The sequence below is a fragment of the Pezoporus occidentalis genome, unplaced genomic scaffold (genome assembly GCF_034315485.1).
Source record: "Pezoporus occidentalis ecotype Australia unplaced genomic scaffold, CSIRO_AGI_Poc_V1 ctg45, whole genome shotgun sequence".
NCBI classification, from domain to species: Eukaryota; Metazoa; Chordata; class Aves; order Psittaciformes; family Psittacidae; genus Pezoporus; species Pezoporus occidentalis.
Genome location: NW_026915780.1, coordinates 3,186,610 through 3,204,309, shown reverse-complemented (window position 1 = coordinate 3,204,309; position 17,700 = coordinate 3,186,610). Strand labels below are relative to the sequence as shown.

The window sequence follows — 17,700 nt, the reverse complement described above, 5'->3', positions numbered from 1 at the left end:
GTTTCCAGAACAGAACTTGCTTAAAAAGACTTCTTTCTGGGGAAGAACCATGCCAATTTCTTCCTCACAGCGAGCATCACCTTACCTTAGATGTCCTTTTGAAATGTATTGAACCAATTGATGAGGTTTTAAAGGCATCTATCTGGAACGCAATGTATTTGTTCAATACATCTTCTCTGTGAGCTAAAATTAACACCATTAGTCCTACTTTACCAACTAGGAAGCTGAAACACAAAGAGACAAGGTAATGTAACCAAGGCAGTCAGAACACAAGATATAACTAAGTTCCCCATGTCCAGCACAGGCCACACAGCTGGAGGCTATCGCTGTGGTCAAAGCCCAGCTCACAAACATCCTTCTTTCAAAAACCTTGACCTTACATCTCGAGCTAGATTAGAAAAATAAAGCATAGATCTCCAAGGCCAAATTCCAGCCTCATTCAAACACGCTCAGTTGAGTGCTTGTGCAACAGAGGTTAACACTTGCTATGTTTTTGATGGGCAATATTTTTTACCATAGGATTTGCGGCATGCAAAGGCCTCTCAAGCAGTTTCAATAATTGTGTTATATTTAACAGTACCAAATAAAAACATAGCAGTTGGATCAATATTATATTCATGTTTTATTCCATAAATAAACTCCATTGGTTTGTAAGCTGGTTGTTTTTGCTTCCAAAATGTACAAATAAAGATTTAAATATTTTTGGAGGAAACATTACAGATGGTTTTAGTTCTGCAGTTTTGATGCAAACATACTTCTTGGCACCACTTCTTAATATGCCATTTCTATAAATACTTAGTGATCATAGAAGTGGAGTAAAATATATATTACAATGAAAAACACAAAACCCTGTTATAATCAAGTTTTAAAGTATTGCTCTTTAACAGGTAAGCTTGCTATGTAGATTCACTACATAAACAGGAATAGAGTTCTCCAGAGAGCTAAAATATTGGTCCCTTTTGGTATGTTAAGTATTAATGTGAAACTGCTGCTTCTATGATTATGAGAGAATGCTATTTCAGCTTGTTTCTAAACATAACAAATAATGCTTTTCATTTTTCTTTACTTCAAGGATTTAACTCACAGGATATCAATTAATAGAATACTTCAGTGAAATAAGTTGTCCAGATCTTATAAACCCAGGTCTATGGCTACAGAGATACATCCTTTTTAAAAGATTAAGACAAATAACACCACTGTCATTCAGTATTTGCATTTAAAATGATTTAAATTATTTCCTCTGGGCAAACCAACCAAAAGGTGATGCTCTGAAACAGCTGTGTCCTTTTTAGACTGGTTTTGATTACCTGAAAGTTGCCTTAAAATTTCAATTGAAATATAAATGTCCTTTCTTCATATAAAGATCCAAAGATAAGAACGACACCTCCAGGTAATTGAGATAAGAGTGAATTTTATGGCAGTCAAAGGCATTCAAGATCCAATTAGGATGATGGGCAAGAGAATCCTTTGTCACTCCGTGTTTCTTTGAAGGAGCTGGTCCAGTAATTGCTAGGGAAAAACAATGCAAAACAACCTTAGGATCTTGTTAGAATACATGAAGTTGATGCAACTGATGCTGTAAGTGAGACGGTTTTAATATTCTCAGACTTCAAATCTGCTGCCTACATTGCTTAAAACTAATGAATAAACCCCCAAACACTGAAAGGTTTTTCCTTGTTGGACAGGAAAGGTGTCATTAGATGAGCAGAGAACTGAAACAAGAGAAAACTGATACATGTGTGCAACATGGAGCAGGATTACCTGGGAATGCCTCAGAGCTGCCCTGGGATTACCTGTGCTTATGCAGCTTTCTACCACAACTAATTACTCATTTCTAAAAAACCCCAAAGTTTTGGATGCTTATTCCAACAAGGTTCAGCTGTTAATTCCAGTTTAAAGAAGTACCTAAACCCAAGGACAAGGTTTAAAAGCACAAAGCTTTCAGGGTGTGCACATGGTTAGCACAGGATCGCCAGGAAGGTGCTGCCTCTACGGACCCCACTCCCAGGTAAAGAAGGGGTTACAAAACTTGGCATTCCGGTAAATCCTCACCTTTTTAAAGTTCTCAACACGCAGTTTGTTACTCTGGATGATGATCCGTTTCTGTTTTTCTTCTTGTTTCTTTTTCACTTCAGGTAAATTGTCATAAATCCTGCAATGAATTTAGAAAGTTAACTCCACATGTCAGCCCTGGGACTCGCAAATCATTTGTTTTTCCTATGGGAAACGTTTGCCTTCATTGCACTACTTCTCATTAATGGGCATCTCCAAGTACTTGAATTAGATTTATAAAATGCTTTTAATTGTAAATTATTAACAATAATGTTTTTATATAAAAGCTGACTTGTTGAAAACCGCTTCTGGACTAAAAATGAAAGAGATGGGATCAGGTTATCTCAATGCAACAGCAACATTCTGCACCAGCTTCTAATGAGCTCAGTGGAATTGGTTTCAATTTATAGCAGCATAATTCAAACCAGAATGCGGCCTGTACGCTTTTTCTTTTTCTTTTTTTTTGTATTTAGGTCACAAAATCAATGCCAAACAATTATTTTGACTTATTTTTCTAAAGTATAAGAAAACCATCATTATATAACTGTAGACTGTTAAAATTTTTTGCTGTCATTAGGAACTCTTTTCATCAAGGAAAACATAATCTGTCCATCCTATAAACAGCATAAGTTGCCCTCAAGAAGGTGACTTCTGGTCTGATATTTTCCATTGAAGTCAATGATAAAATTCCAAGGAGTCTGAAAAGAAAGTTGGGCTTGTTCTCTGCATGCATAAAAAGCCTGTTTAGTTCCGATTTTAACTCATGATATTTTATAATAGTGAGTTCTTGAAGCAGCCCGTGTTGGCTAGAGATTGCATTTTGGAGGAGAGAAATGGGACAGATCTTGAGCACTTCTAAAACCAGGATGAGTTCTGCATGGAAGCCATTTGCAGCTTTCCTTGCTGTAAATGATGGCATGAAATACAATGCAGTTAAACCAGGCAACACACTCCTAATAGTCTGCTGGAATTCCCATTCTCTGTGACATAATCATGGTAAATAAAAACCCTACCAAAGTGACTGTACTGCTTATATTTTTGAATGTTCAACATGAGATGGAACTGGATGATCTCTAAGATCTCTTCCAACCCAAACCATTCTATGGTTCTATGATTCTAAGAGGGGGTTGGAACTAGATGATCTTAAGGTCCTTTCCAACCCTATTCTATGATTCTATGACTTAGTTTTCATGCCATCAACCCCATGCTATCCAAAACTGCTAGAAAAGGGCAGGGATGTCCCAGATCTATCAAACTGATACGGTTGAAGAAAACCATGGGAATTGCACAAAAGCACGGCAAGCAGTGTGACAGACCAACCCTCCAGGGTGTGAATATGACATGGAAATACTCCGCCTTAGGTGTGAGATGGCAGTGATCAGCAGTGAACTCAAGACAGAAGCGATTTGTACCTTTTAGATCTCATATGCATCTCCTTCTCTGGAATGAATCTTTCCTTTGGTTTGAAGAGGTTATCTAGAGGGAAAATAAAGTTGACATTGAAGAAATCTGTGTTTAGTGAAGTTTTATATGTCACACTTTATGTAGTCATGATATTATGCTGTCTCTGGTTAAACTTTTGATGCCTTAAGGCTGGATATCCAAATCTCTACAGGTCAATTGGAACATATTTAACAACTTCATCTGGAGCTGGATTGGCTCCTGAAGCTGCTCCGCAGAAAGGGAATGATGGATAAAACCAGCAGCAACCACTCCTATAGCAGGCTTGTGATTGTCACATACAGCTGTGTGAGCCCTTTATTCAGAATAAGAGCCAGCAATGATTTCTGCTCTATCAAAAAATCTACTTTGCCCACGTTCTCGTGTGCACAGTGGCCATATCCTCAGCTAGTGGTTGCACTTGATGATCTTAAAGGTCTTTTCCAACCTATTTGTTTCTATGATTGTTGGGAACCTGGCCTGGTGTGATTATTTCTGATTCAATTTACACCTGTTTTGCAGGGCTGTGAATTATTAGGATGAGCTTTACGAGGAGGAAAATTATATTGCTCTTTCCTGATCAAATGCAAAGATATCTGAGATAATTCCAATCAGTATTTCCCTGGATACAGGAAAATAATTACTGATTTTAGAAGTCGGTGAGTGTCAGAAACAGGCAATTTCAACACCTTCCTTGCAAAAATGGTTTCTGAATGGGGAGGGATGGTGTTTGCACAAGGTGGGAAGCCAGTAAATACATAATCAGAACTGGTTCTTGATGAAGGAGATTCTGTTTAACCACATTTATCAGGGAGAGGAGGGAGGATTGCTGCCTGCACATCTTCGTTATTTAGATGTGCACCAGGATGATGAAAGAAAATTCAGAAGTACAGAAGAACCGGTTTTACACACTGGTTTCTGAACACAAGGATGAACCAGAGCATTCTCTACACCCAGCCACATCCATGTGGTTTCTCCAGGGTATGAGCTCAGGGGTATAATGCCTTCTGCAGTCACAAGAATCTGAATATTAAAGGTATTTGCCACTATCTTTGCAAGACATATGATAAATATGCATGCAAATTTTAAGCACTTCCATTTTCCAAGACATAATATATATCACAGCAGGCACCGCATCGGCGTCTTGCTGCCATCTCACTCAAGAGGCAAAATACAATAATCAAAGCAGAGAAGTAAATACAGAGAATAATTCATTCCAGAACTGCCCCTGAGCAAGACCCAGTGACTGCTACCCAAAAAAGGCTCCTTCCCCACTAGGTTTCCTTCCCTGCTGTTGAACACACAAAATGTTTCAGGGATCTTTAGGGGAGATGTTTCAGCAACCAAACAGCCCCGAGCAGCTTACAGGGCTACACCCAGAGGCAAAGTCATACTCAGATTAGTGCATTTCTCAGGAAAACACTACGTGTCCTTTAAGATCACTGTTGCGTCTCGATGTAGAAATAAAAGGGAGCTTTGCAGCAGTTCCTAATCTGAACACAAACTGAGAAGGGGTGGAAGCTTCCTCTGCCTGAGGACTAACTATCCCCCACTCAGCAGTTGCCTACTCTTAATCGTGCTTGTTAAATCTTCAGTCCACATAAGCGACATGCCCAATTTGCTAGGAAAACATAATTTGTCTTTTATTTGTTAGTGGGTTTATGTTCATTTTCATGTTGATTAACTTAAAAGCAATAAACTCTTGGATGTTATTGCCTAGACAAGCCTGAAACTTAAGGAAGCAGATTGCCCATGACCCAGCTGGTCCTGGTGAAGGATTAGGGTCCAGGCCCATTGATTTGCTGAGACCAGTGTGGATCCCAGTGCAGTTCAGAGGAGCCTCAGCATAGCCCCTTGCTGCTTGAGGTTGAAAACCTCATTCTGACAGCTCAAGACTGCAGGTTGCATCCCTTCCCTCAAGGCATGTACCCCTAACCTGGAGAATGGTATGGGATAAGTCTGAAATCATACAGAGCCATCCCTATGGGTTCTCTGCAGTGCCAAAACAAAAGCAGGAGACACTTTGTGCTGCACAGCAAATCCAGGCATTTTTTTTTTTGCCTATGTGGTCCTCAGTACGAGATCCCTCATAGAACAACCAGTTCTGTGTGTTCCCCTGTACTTGGGCACAGAAGAGAGGCTGAGGGCATTGGAAATAACACCCCAGAAGAAGCTGCACCACCTCCACCAAGCCATCACACAGTAAGTCAAGGCAAATCTCTCCTGAGATGCAATATTACCCAACAGCTTGACTGGCCAGTGCAGAGCCTGAGTTTCATATGATTTCCTGTACACTGGGAGTGACATCTGCTCTCAGTGCATAGGAACATTATGAATTCTTATTCAGGGAGATTTCAGGCATAGGATTTCTGGTACAAAATGAATTGTTTTATGGATTCCCCCTTGTTTTTTTTCTAAATAGAAGCTGTTAATGACACATTAACACTTCCAGACCTCTGTGTGTAGACACCAGAACATGTGAGAGATAAAAAAACCCAGCCAGGGATCTGCAGGCCAGTGACCTATCTTGTAAACAGCATGACAAGCTCATCTCTGTGCTGGGAGGCACTGCAGAACCCGAAAGCTCTATTGGTGAATCACAGAATAGAATCATAGAATAGTTAGGGTTGGAAAGGACCTTAAGATCATCCAGTTCCAACCCCCCTGCCATGGGCAGGGACACCTCACACTAAACCATGGCACCCAAGGCTCTGTCCAACCTGGCCTTGAACACTGCCAGGGATGGAGCATTCACAACCTCCCTGGGCAACCCATTCCAGTGCCTCATGACCCTTACAGTAGAGAACTTCCTCCTTATACCCAATCTAAAATTGCTGCTTGAGCATAAGGCTCTAACTCCAGAATAACCCTCTCCTGATGGCACAGAAATGGTCTTGAAGGGCATCAAACCCTGGTGATTCTGCCTGGAACAACATGTGTGGCTGTGCAGGTGGCTTTGAAGGGAAGGATTAGAAAGAAACTCTGAGGAAAATCCTCCAAGAAAAACAGAACTCTACCTTGGTTCCAAAAGTACCCTTTGTGAAGCAGCATGGAGTCAAAAGGTTAACACTTGTGGCTAAACATCCACATAGTATGGCTTAGCTCACTCTCAGGTAGTGATGTATGAGAAAAAAAATCATAAGCCAGCATCAAGCAGAAGTAAGGTTAATCCTCAATGGGTTTTAGGATTAGAATTCAAAAACATAATATATATATATTATATATTGGTTAATGTAATATATATATATTTTGTAAGGAAGAAGTTCTTTACTGTGAGGGTGGTGAGGCACTGGAATGGGTTGCCCAGGGAGGTTGTGAATGCTCCATCCCTGGCAGTGTTCAAGGCCAGGTTGGACAGAGCCTTGGGTGCCATGGTTTAGTGTGAGGTGTCCCTGCGCATGGCAGGGGGTTGGAACTGGATGATCTTAAGGTCTTTCCAACCCTAACTGTTCTCTGATTCTATGAAATGTACTGAAAAATACATAAAATCTGGTATAAACGAGAAAAAAAATCATATGTGCATTTAAATAATATTCAATATTAGGAAGTGTATTCAATATTACAATATTCAATATTAGAAGAGTATACCTCAAAGTGGAAGAGCAGCACATGTTCGAAACCATAATAACCTGCCAAACGCATCACAAAGACCTGAATTAACATTCTTCCCTACCAAGCAAGGATCAAAGTGGGCTATAAGGCGGACAACTCCCCAGGTTGATAGTACTCCAAATTGCATTTTATCAAAGTTCCTTATCAAGTTTCATAGCTTTCTACTACTTTTGGAGAAAACTAGTCCAATGGCTAGAAAAGATGGGATTTCAAAGCAGACATTCAGCATTTCCAGTGATGCCCTGCAGTTAAAAGAGGTACTGACAGATAGGCAGGAAACACTTCACTGGTGTTTTATTCAAACCTTGTGAAACTACTGGGATTCTGGTGTCTACACCAACAGTGTATACAAAACACCTCCATAGCGGGTGAAAGAAGCTATTTCAGCAACTTGCAAATGAAGGTAAATGGGTCATCATGGTAATATATGTTAACTAATGCTAAACTGCACCTCAGACAGGATGAGTAACTTTCCTGCTCGGGAAGTTAGTAAATGTTTAGACAGAGAATAGATAAAATGATTGTGTTGGAACCATCCCCTGACTTCCTATTTACCAATAAATCACTGAAACGCTTAAAAAAAGAGGGGCAAAATTTATCAAAGGCTGACCTCTCTGTCTGTCAGAATATGCATAACGTGTTCTCCTAAGATACATGCAAATTATAAGTGTTAGGAGCTAAAATGTGCCCTTGAGGATGTGTCGCCAGTCCCCGAAAAGCAAAGCACACATAGTGGCAGTTCCTTATTAAACTGCTTTCTTACTGAACTGAAAAATAATTCACTAAAAACCCATTCACCCAAAGAAGTTTTATGATATAAAATATTATTTTAAATACTGCTTTTTAAAACCAACGGTCCCTCCAAAAATAAATTAGACTTGAAGCTAAGATAAATGTCAAGGTGGCATTCAGCTTAGCATCCCCATAGCACTGGACTGGGAGTTCAGTCGGGGAATATAAAGTAGTGCCTATGAGCAGGGGTGCTGCACAAACCTTTGCACATTGTATGTCCATGATTTCATGCAATGAATTACTTCAGCTGCAGTCAAAAGATGAGGTTTTGGTATTATAAGAAGTGTAATAATCCATTAGTTAAAAGTCTGATGCTGAAGATTTGAACTTCCTGCTCATCTCAGAGAAATGCTGAAGCTCAAAAGGGGTCCTTCACCCAAGAGATGGTTTATGGGCTTTCCAGCTGCTCAGGTCTACCCTATTGAGACTTCTGGTCCTCCTTAATATTTCAGCCTTAACAATGGAAAACATCACTTGTATGTCTGAAAAAGCTGTTTTGAAGAATGAAAGAACCCCTCCCTTCCCCCCATTTTCATACTAATTTGGGGCATCATGCAGGAGATTTCAGTCCACTCTGTCCAAATGATACCTGAACGTTCTTGGATTTCATTCAGCACAAAGAATTGCACCCTCAGCAAGTTTGCCGATGACACCAAGCTGTGTGGTTCGGTTGATACCCTGGAGGGAAGGAATGCCATCCAGAGGGACCTCGACACACTTGTGAGGTGGGCTGATGCCAACCTCATGAGGTTTAACCATGCCAAGTGCAAGGTCCCACACCTGGGTCAGAGCAATCCCAGGCACAGCTACAGGTTGGGCAGAGAAGAGATTCAGAGCAGCCCAAGGAGAAGGACTTGGGGGTGTTGGTTGATGAGAAAATGAACATGAGCCGGCTTCAGTGTGCGCTCGCAGCCCAGAAAGCAACCGTATCCTGGGCTGCATCAAAAGGAGCGTGACCAGCAGGTCGAAGGAGGTGATCCTGCCCCTCTGCTCTGCTCTTGTGAGACCTCACCTGGAGCATTGTGTGCAGTTCTGGTGTCCTCAACATAAAAAGGACATGGAACTGTTGGAACAAGTCCAGAGGAGGCCATGAGGATGATCAGGGACTGGAGCACCTCCTGTATGAAGTCAGGCTGAGGAAGTTGGGGCTGTTCAGCCTGGAGAAGAGAAGGCTGCGTGGAGACCTCAGAGCAGCTTCCAGTATGTGAAGGGGGCCTATAGGGATGCTGGGGAGGGACCCTTCATTAGGGACTGTAGTGACAGGACAAGGGGTAACGGGTTAAAACTTAAACAGGGGAAGTTTAGATTGGATATAAGGAGGAAATTCTTTCCTGTGAGGGTGGTGAGGCACTGGAATGGGTTGCCCAGGGAGGTTGTGAATGCTCCATCCCTGGCAGTGTTCAAGGCCAGGTTGGACAGAGCCTTGGGTGCCATGGTTTAGTGTGAGGTGTCCCTGCCCATGGCAGGGGGGTTGGAACTGGATGATCTTAAGGTCCTTTCCAACCCGAACTATTCTATGATTCTATGATTCTAATTAATTTGCATCTTACCTGGCCTTTCTAAGTCATTTTTGTTTGATTAGAGCATGTAGTTTTGAAAAGCATAAAATACTTGCAGAAAATAGCAATTATGAAAGAAGGTATGACAGATCTTGTAAATTTATGAAGTATTAATTCAATCCTTGGTAAAATTTGCCCCAGCTCCTTAATCCTAACTTCTTATGCTACAATTTCTAATCATAGATGAAATCATAGATGAAAAGACATTTAACTCCTGGATTAAAATGTCCATCACCAGAAATTCAGTTTCCTATTTGGCTACTGTAAGACTCCAATGAAATTCTCCCCCAGCAAACTGACTGAACTTTGTGAGTCACCCATGACAGGGCACATAATTTCAATGCTGCCATCATCATGCAGAAAGCTCTTCAGATTTGAAGATTCTCCAATTTATTGCCACCTTCCTTGCACAGGGGCTGGCTATCTCCCCCCTTCATGAGGATGAGGGCACAGAGGGGACATGATGCCACCCCATTCACTCCATCACCTCTTCCCCTGTCGTCACAATAAGTCTGAGCATCAGGCTCCCAAGGGACCTTGTCACCCAGTGCCAATGACCTGCAATGATTCACTGCTGTGCTGACTCATCGCCACTGCTCTAATAAACGTGATGAATACTATCTCAAAAATAGGTCATTCCTCTTCCTAATTCAGTTACCTTGCTGCAGCTTAGTCTTCATTCAGAGCTGTCAGCCTTGACCAAGAAACCTGGTGCCAACAGGGTCGGGGGCACTACTGCTAACTGTGAGTGATGGAGAAAAGGAACCTGAGAAATGGCACAACTGAAATCACACGTGATTAGAGATGTGCTGGCGGCTGCAGACATCTCCTCAGCCACCAACGGCATCTGAAGACCACAAGGGATGCACATTAGCAGCTGCAGGATTTGCTGGCTGTGCACTTACTGTAAATCCTGCGATTACCATCTCCTCCTCTCTCCACAGCCCAAACAAAAACCTCCCTGGCTTAGAGCTTCTTAAGAAACCAACCCCTTGAAAACACCAGCAAACAAACAGCAATCCTCACCCCCCCCCGGCTTTTTGCAGTTACAAGAAAGCTTTTTGGAGAGGTTTAGAAGCACTACTGAGGAGGTATAAACCTGACTCCAAAGCAGTACTAAAGATACAGGATTTGGAAACAAATCCAGAGAAAACACAGCAGGCACCATGGCAGGGGTTGAACGCTAACATTCAACTTCCATTGCCGTTTCCAATGAACCACCACCCTCACAAAGGGAAGGAAAATGGAAGGTAAGAAAAACCCATATGTGCCTGAGAAATTTCCTTGAAAGCCCTCAAAGTGCTTGCGTACACTAAGATCACAAGGCTGTTCATTATGCAGACTTAAAGGCCTATAAACAGCTGGTAGTCCTGTCACTGGAGTAATTACATTAAGGTTTTGGAGATTTAAATCCAGTTATTTGGGCATTGTTTCTATTCAGTTCATCACAGTGGGATGTCTAATTTGCTCGGCATAGTCAACAGCCGAGTAGTCTATCTTGGACTAATTAGCACTCTCCTAATGCAGCAGCACACACTGCACTGCACAAAAGCGAGTGTGAGAGTTGCAGGTTCTCTGCCTTCAAAGTGCTCTTGTGATGCTAAAACCTTCTGCAGGATCAACACTTTTGTGTTAAGATTCCTTTCAGGGCTTTGGAAAATCCTGCCCATGACTTACAATTAAAACAACCTGGGGGGTTTTGGATGGGAAGGTTAAACGGGAACTGCACAGATGTTGGTATTTGTATGGGAATGATGTCGAATGCCAATTATTTCTTTCTCCCTTTAAGAAACTAAAGTTGTAACAACACTGTCAAAACACTGGAATGATTAGTCCTAGCTAATCTTTTCATGTTCTCAGTAAAGACACTTCAGTCTGATGGAATAATCTTGGATGGAGAAAAATCTCTGAAGGTCAGTGCTCTTATTTCTGGGTGACAACCATTTTATTGAAACAAAAGCTTTGAGTCCAGAAGCACATAAACAAGCTTATTTCAGAGAGATAATTGCAACAAACTTGTCCAGTGCAAAGAGAAAAAGCCTCGGGCTGTGGTTTAATCCCCATTGACATCTGCCACAACAGCAGATTGTCCAAGGGGACAATCTCACCTCTCTTGTGCTGCCTTCCCCCATGGGCATGGATGTGCATGTGGGGAATGGACAGGGAATGGCCTTGGGTGGTGGAAAACTAATTCAATAACTAATGCCATTGCCAGTGCTTGCAGTAAGTGTGCTGCAGCTACCAGCTCTGCGAGCACCTCAGGGCTGCACAGACACATGCTGCTTCTGCACCCAGCCACAGAAGTGCCTCTAATCCATCCCTGGGGTCACTGTGTTGGGGTCAGTGGAAATTAAACTCATCAGACAAATTGCTCTTAGGAAAAAGACTGTTTTAAAGTGTATGAGGGCGTCCTGCAATGAGCCCTGTGAACCTTGGAGCCTCAGCGCTCTACCTCTACAAATCCCAAAGACATCAGGAAAGAGGAAAAACGAGAAAGCAGGAAACCATCAAACTGAAAAAGGCAACCACAAGATCACACCCTGAAGCCTAGAGGTGCCATCAGTACAATTCTGTATACTTAGGCAAGTTTCCGGGTCATCATTTTACTCTCTTGGGTTCTTAATTTCAAGGGTTGTTTCAATGTGTGTTGCTGTGGAAAAGCTGCCTGCTTCCCGAGACCAAAAAACCTGAGGGCTGTCTGTGGCTGGGAGAGATTTCTTAAGACTAGCAGGGAAAACAGAAGAACCACCAAATAAAATGCCAGTGGCTATGGGGATGTGGCAAAGCAACTGTCTTGTGTCTACAGAGCTGCCCAGTTCCCTTGACTTCTAATGATGACTGAGGTCTAGTCATCATCACTGTTTTCATCTTTATACATGGCTGCAAGAGGCATAAACTGCCAGATGACTACAGGAATGTACGTGGCACTGTAAGGAGGACATAGGAGGACAACTGGAGGGTACCCTGGAAAGCAACGGTTGCAATAACACAACATTGAGCCTCAGCCACAGCCCCTGTTCCCAGGGTTGGTGTCACAGTCATCCACTTCTGGACCACAGCTGACTAACCCAGGTACAACCAGAGATGGAGGTGGCATTCAGGACTTACTGTGTTTGGATAGTACCTAAAGGGGCCAACAAGAAACCTGGAGAGGAGCTTTGGACAAGGGCCTGTGGGGACAGGCCAAGGGGAATGGCTTTAACCTGCCCGAGGGGAGACTGAGATGAGCTCTTAGGCAGAAGCTCTTCCCTGGGAGGGTGCTGAGGCGCTGGCACAGGGTGCCCAGAGAAGCTGTGGCTGCCCCATCCCTGGCAGTGTTCAAGGCCAGGTTGGACACAGGGGCTTGGAGCAAGCTGCTCTAGTGGAAGGGGTCCCTGCCCGTGGCAGGGGTTGGAGCTGGATGAGCTTTAAGGTCCCTTCCAACCCAAACCATTACAGGACTCCATGACATACAGACACGCTGTAGGATGGTATTTTTGCTCTTCTGGCCAGTTTGACCCCTGCACAAACCCCAGGCTCTTTACCACTTGAAGAACTGGTTTTGAAATACAGAATCAGGGATGAACCCTGCCATGTGTGCTTTGGGAGGCAATGCTGCTCTCTTCCCTCACCACCTTCCACCTTCCCTCCTGCCTCCCCTGTGCCAGCTCATCTGATCACACCACTGTTTGATGAGCTGGACCAGTCATTTGATCTGAACCTCAAAGAGGGAAACCTAATTAATAATAACCAAAATCCTAAGAAAAAATAATTAAAAATAAGTAAAAAGCAGCTCCTGCTATATCAGCTCACTGTTCCAACTGAAATGGATGGGCCACGGATGGGCCACATGCAGAGACAGAGCAGGCGGTGACACTGCTGCTTGTGCCCACGGTCTGCCTTGCTTCAGGCTGTAATATGAAATGGCATCCTTAAATCACTGGGATATTGGTGTCCACGTGTCATCTCAGTAAATGGAACTGTTCTTGCACCCCTACAGTTGCATTTTCCTTCCATTTTCCTTTTGTTTTCTAATACATGACACAAAGACCTTCATTGCTGTAAAAGTACATTTTACATGCTAAAACGGCCTTTCCAGAGAATACAGAATAATGATGACAACAAAGGAAGGGAAGGAGAGGCTGCGACCCTGGTGGAATGGGGATGTAATCAGCAGAGACATCAGAAGAACACAGACATCCTTCGTGAGCATGAGAGAGAAGCCCTTGTCTCTTCTGCAAGCAAGAAAAACTTGGGAGCATGGGTAGGAAACCAAGACCCTCCACTCTGGGCCTCATTAATGATGCTGCTAATCCTTCTGCACAACAGCATCCACCAGGAGAAGCCCTAAAATACCGACTGTCAGGACTCAGAGCAAATTAAATACGCTTGGTACACTCCTACACAGCCCTCTGGACTGCAGCCTATGCAGTTGTGCTTTATCGGGGGTCTAGGATTTCCAATATTAATCACAGTTATGCTTAAAGTGACACTTTTGTCATTACAAAAATATGAAGATCTCACAAACAGAAAATTACATGAGGGCAGATGGGTTGCAGAAACTAAAGATTCTCTTTAGACAAATTTCTCTTTAAAGACTAACCGCTGAAAGAGGGAAATAGTAATTTACTTGAATAATTAATATATTTCAATATTATGCTTTTATTGCTCGTTAAGCAAGCATAAAAGTTAATCTTTAATTATAATTTCAGGAGAAATAGGTTCAACCTTTCTTTGTTGTTTCATAATGTATTTGGAGAATGGTTTGAGGGACTGTCGAAGCCAACCAAAGGGGGAGATATTTGCCATTTCTTCTAAGATATATGACTAACTCCTGGCCTGTGCCACTGCTGGGAGAGCTTCCTGGTGCTGGTGCAGAGCCCCAGCACTGCAGGGCAGTGCGGCCCCCAGAGCTCTCAACCCAGGGAAATTAACTTGGATAATGGAGGTGAGGGAATGGATTTTAGCGAGTCTTTTAAATACAACTTGTGTTTTGTGCTTTGTTTACTTCTGTTTATTTAGTTCTTACTATAAAAACACATTTCCTACCTGATGAAAGATAGATGATATCATACCACTACAAACAGCACAGCTGTAGCGAAAGCAATTGGTTCTCTGCAATGCAAAGCAGGAAGAGAGCCCAAGATGGGGACTAGACCCAGCTTTCCTGCACCTAATCTCATTCCCCAGGAAGTGTTTCCCAGTGTTGAGGACATCAAAGGTTTTCTTTCCTGCTTGTTCCAGGCGGCCCATCTCATTTAGTGTTTTCTATTGATTTACTCTTCAGAGGAATAACATGGCTTCAAACAGCCAGATTTAAAACCAAAGTGTAAAGAGCAATGGCAATCAATCAAATCAATCTTTTCCTTTAGTCAACTGAATTAAGTAACAGCCAGATGGCAATTAAAATAAAAAAAAAAAAAGAAAAAAAAGAAAGAAAATCAAAAGTAATTTATTGAATATCCTGTGTCTAGATAATATTTACAGAAGTACTATTGGGAGGGAGCTTCTTAGAGAGAACTATTTTACTCGCTGGATATTAAGTCCTTTTACCACTAGGGTAATAGCCCAACATAATCAACTTGAATGAGGAAATCAGAGAGTTTAGATGCACTGATTTAGAAGCCGTGCACACAGCTCTGGGCAAACAAGTGCTCTTCCACAGATAGCTCGCTGCTGAGTGCTCCATGAGTCAAGTGGCAAGTCCACATCTGAAGCTGCTATGAAGACTGGACTGGGACTCCTACTCCCAAATCCCACCTATCCCTTTACCTGTCACTTCTCTCCCTACAACTATTCCTTCTGTAAGCTGTGAGAGGTGTGAAATGCTATTTATTGCTATCATCTCTACAACTAGCAGCAACTTGAACCATGCTGAACACAATTGCATGTGACAATGACAGAAAGGCACCAAGGTGGTCTCCTTCCAGTGCCACAGAAAAGGTCTTATTCCTATTGACCCATCTCTGTGCTTCAGAAACTTTCTGCTTTGAGTATTAGGACAGATGCTGGAGCATTGGTGGGGTGAAACAGAAACGTGTCACAAAATTAATATGGAAACACTATAAATGTGGCAAGAGTTTAAAGACAGCTACAGACCAGCTGCTGGTCACGATTCAGCTTACCACTGAGAGGGTGAGGAACAGTGAATTGCTTTCTTCTGCTCGAAGTGGATGTTGAGGCAGACTTGCGAGGAGGAGCTCCTTGGTTGGTTGAAGGAGTTTCTCTCTGCTGGGCTTTCCTCAGCTGGACCATTTCTTCAAGCCTCTTCAGCCTTTCTCGTGAACGACAGATGAACTGAGGCTTGTGGATTTCTAATGCTTCCTACATAGAATCAATTAAGTTGGAAAAGACCTTTATGATTACTACGTCCAAGAAACAGGGAAACTGCTTCATTGGAAAGAGTCAAAATGAAGGAAAAAGGTGATATGCATCTAACTGGGTTCAGTCAGAGATTATCAATGAAAGGGATTGCTCATCTGTACTAAAGTTAGCAAACTGCCTTTCCATCTGTCTTTACTTCCTTTCACAGTCAGAAAGCTGCCTTGGTGTGACATTACCACATCAGACAAAGGAGAACCTTTGAAAAACCCCGATTTCCAGAACACATATTTGAATTACATATTTTAGACTTACATATTTTTATATGTAATATGTCATATTGTTCTATGTTTATATGTTTTGAGTCACATATTTTATAAGTTATCCAAATCCAAGTTCTTGATGTTTTGCCTATTTCCTTGTCTCACCCTATCGCCAAAGCAGCTTGTCACTGACAGTTCACAAGTTTTCCAGTTTATTTAGATTGTCATGCAGATCTATTCACAGATGAGCCAGAAGCAAAATGCTTTCCAGTCAAAGGCTGCTTCAACATTTAGGAATGTCTTAGGACAGAAAGGATGAGTGGAGATTGGTCTTTAACGTGCACCAGAGAAGACAAGAAAGCACATCTGGGGCTCGGTATCAGCCCAGGGTCCTATCCGCACCTATGGTGGCTGCTCATAGAAATTGGCAATTTTGAGGTACAACTTCAAAAGTGTCTTTGGAAAATTTGTAAATCCCTGAATTTTTAACATGCTCCTCTGCAGGAGTGGCAGCTGGGGCTTGAAACGGGCAGCTTTTAAAACCAGACAACCAAGGAAATCTTGGCATCCTCAACAGAAAAAGGACATGGAACTGTTGGAACAAGTCCAGAAGAGGCCATGAGAATGATCAGGGACTGGAGCACCTCCCGTATGAAGACAGGCTGAGAAAGTTGGGTCTGTTCAGCCTGGAGAAGAGAAGGCTGTGTGGAGACCTCATAGCAGCCTTCCAGTATCTGAAAGGAGCCTGTAAGGATGCTAGAGAGGGACTCTTCATTAGGGACTGTAGCAATAAGACAAGGGATGATGGGTTCAGGCTGAAACAGGGGAAGTTTCAGTTAGATATAATGAGAAGTTCTTTACTGTTAGGGTGGTGAGGCACTGGCATGGGTTGCCCAGGGAGGTTGTGAATGCTCCATCCCTGATGGTGCTCAAGACCAGGCTGAACAGAGCCTTGGGTGGCATTTTTAGTGTGAGGTGTCCCTGCCCATGGCAGGGGGGGTTGGAACTGGGTAATCTCAAGGTCCTTTCCAACCCTAACTATTCTGTGATTCTATGATTCCTCCCTCAGCCATGTCCCAGGAAATAAACAATATCCATAAAATAAAAATAACAAGAGAAAGGAAAAATAATAATTACAAAACCAATCCCCCTGTTAAACACAGTGAATGGATGTTTACCCGCAGTGTCCGTGGGGCTGGCGGGTGTTTCTCAGGCTGGGAGCTGGCTTCTGGCTGCCTGAGCGCATCACTTTGCCCATGAGTAGCATCTGGTGAGTGAGCCATGGATAGCGTTACCCTGCTGGCTCCCTCCTGCTCATCCTCCTCCTCACGCTCCTTCAGTTTGTCACTTGAACCATGGAATTCATAATCGCCTTGGAGAGATTTAAAAGTTCATTAAGAGTGCATGGTTAATTTTTTATTGGGCTCTCCACCTCATTAGACAGAGAGGGCAATTTCTGAAATAAGAATACCAAGGTATTATTAATAGGCCTCATTAAGCAGAATAGATCAAATCTAATCATAGGTGCTGCTCGCTGCCCTGTGACACCCAGAGCATCTTTCACATTAAGCCAGACATCACATCGAAGCACAATTAAATGGCTCGGGTGTTTAGCTCCGTTTGCTGGTATTTGCTTCCCAAAAGCAAGATGCTTCTGTGACACAGTTGCATCATGGAAAGCA

The 17,700-nt window shown here is 42.7% G+C and overlaps 1 protein-coding gene across 3 annotated transcripts in view; it reads right to left on the bottom strand.

The window, feature by feature from the left end:
- Positions 1-603: 603 nt before the first annotated feature.
- CUNH10orf90 (chromosome unknown C10orf90 homolog) overlaps positions 604-17,700 on the bottom strand; it is a 70,808-nt gene continuing 53,711 nt past the window's right edge. For all 3 annotated transcript variants that reach the window (XM_062635220.1, XM_062635219.1, XM_062635221.1), the window contains exons 5-9: positions 17,197-17,390; positions 15,560-15,758; positions 3,465-3,528; positions 2,053-2,152; positions 604-1,509 (exon numbers count right to left, since the gene is read on the bottom strand). In XM_062635220.1, the coding sequence (XP_062491204.1) occupies positions 1,471-1,509; positions 2,053-2,152; positions 3,465-3,528; positions 15,560-15,758; positions 17,197-17,390 (596 nt within the window). In that variant the 3' untranslated portion in view covers positions 604-1,470. The remainder of the gene's footprint in view (positions 1,510-2,052; positions 2,153-3,464; positions 3,529-15,559; positions 15,759-17,196; positions 17,391-17,700) is intronic.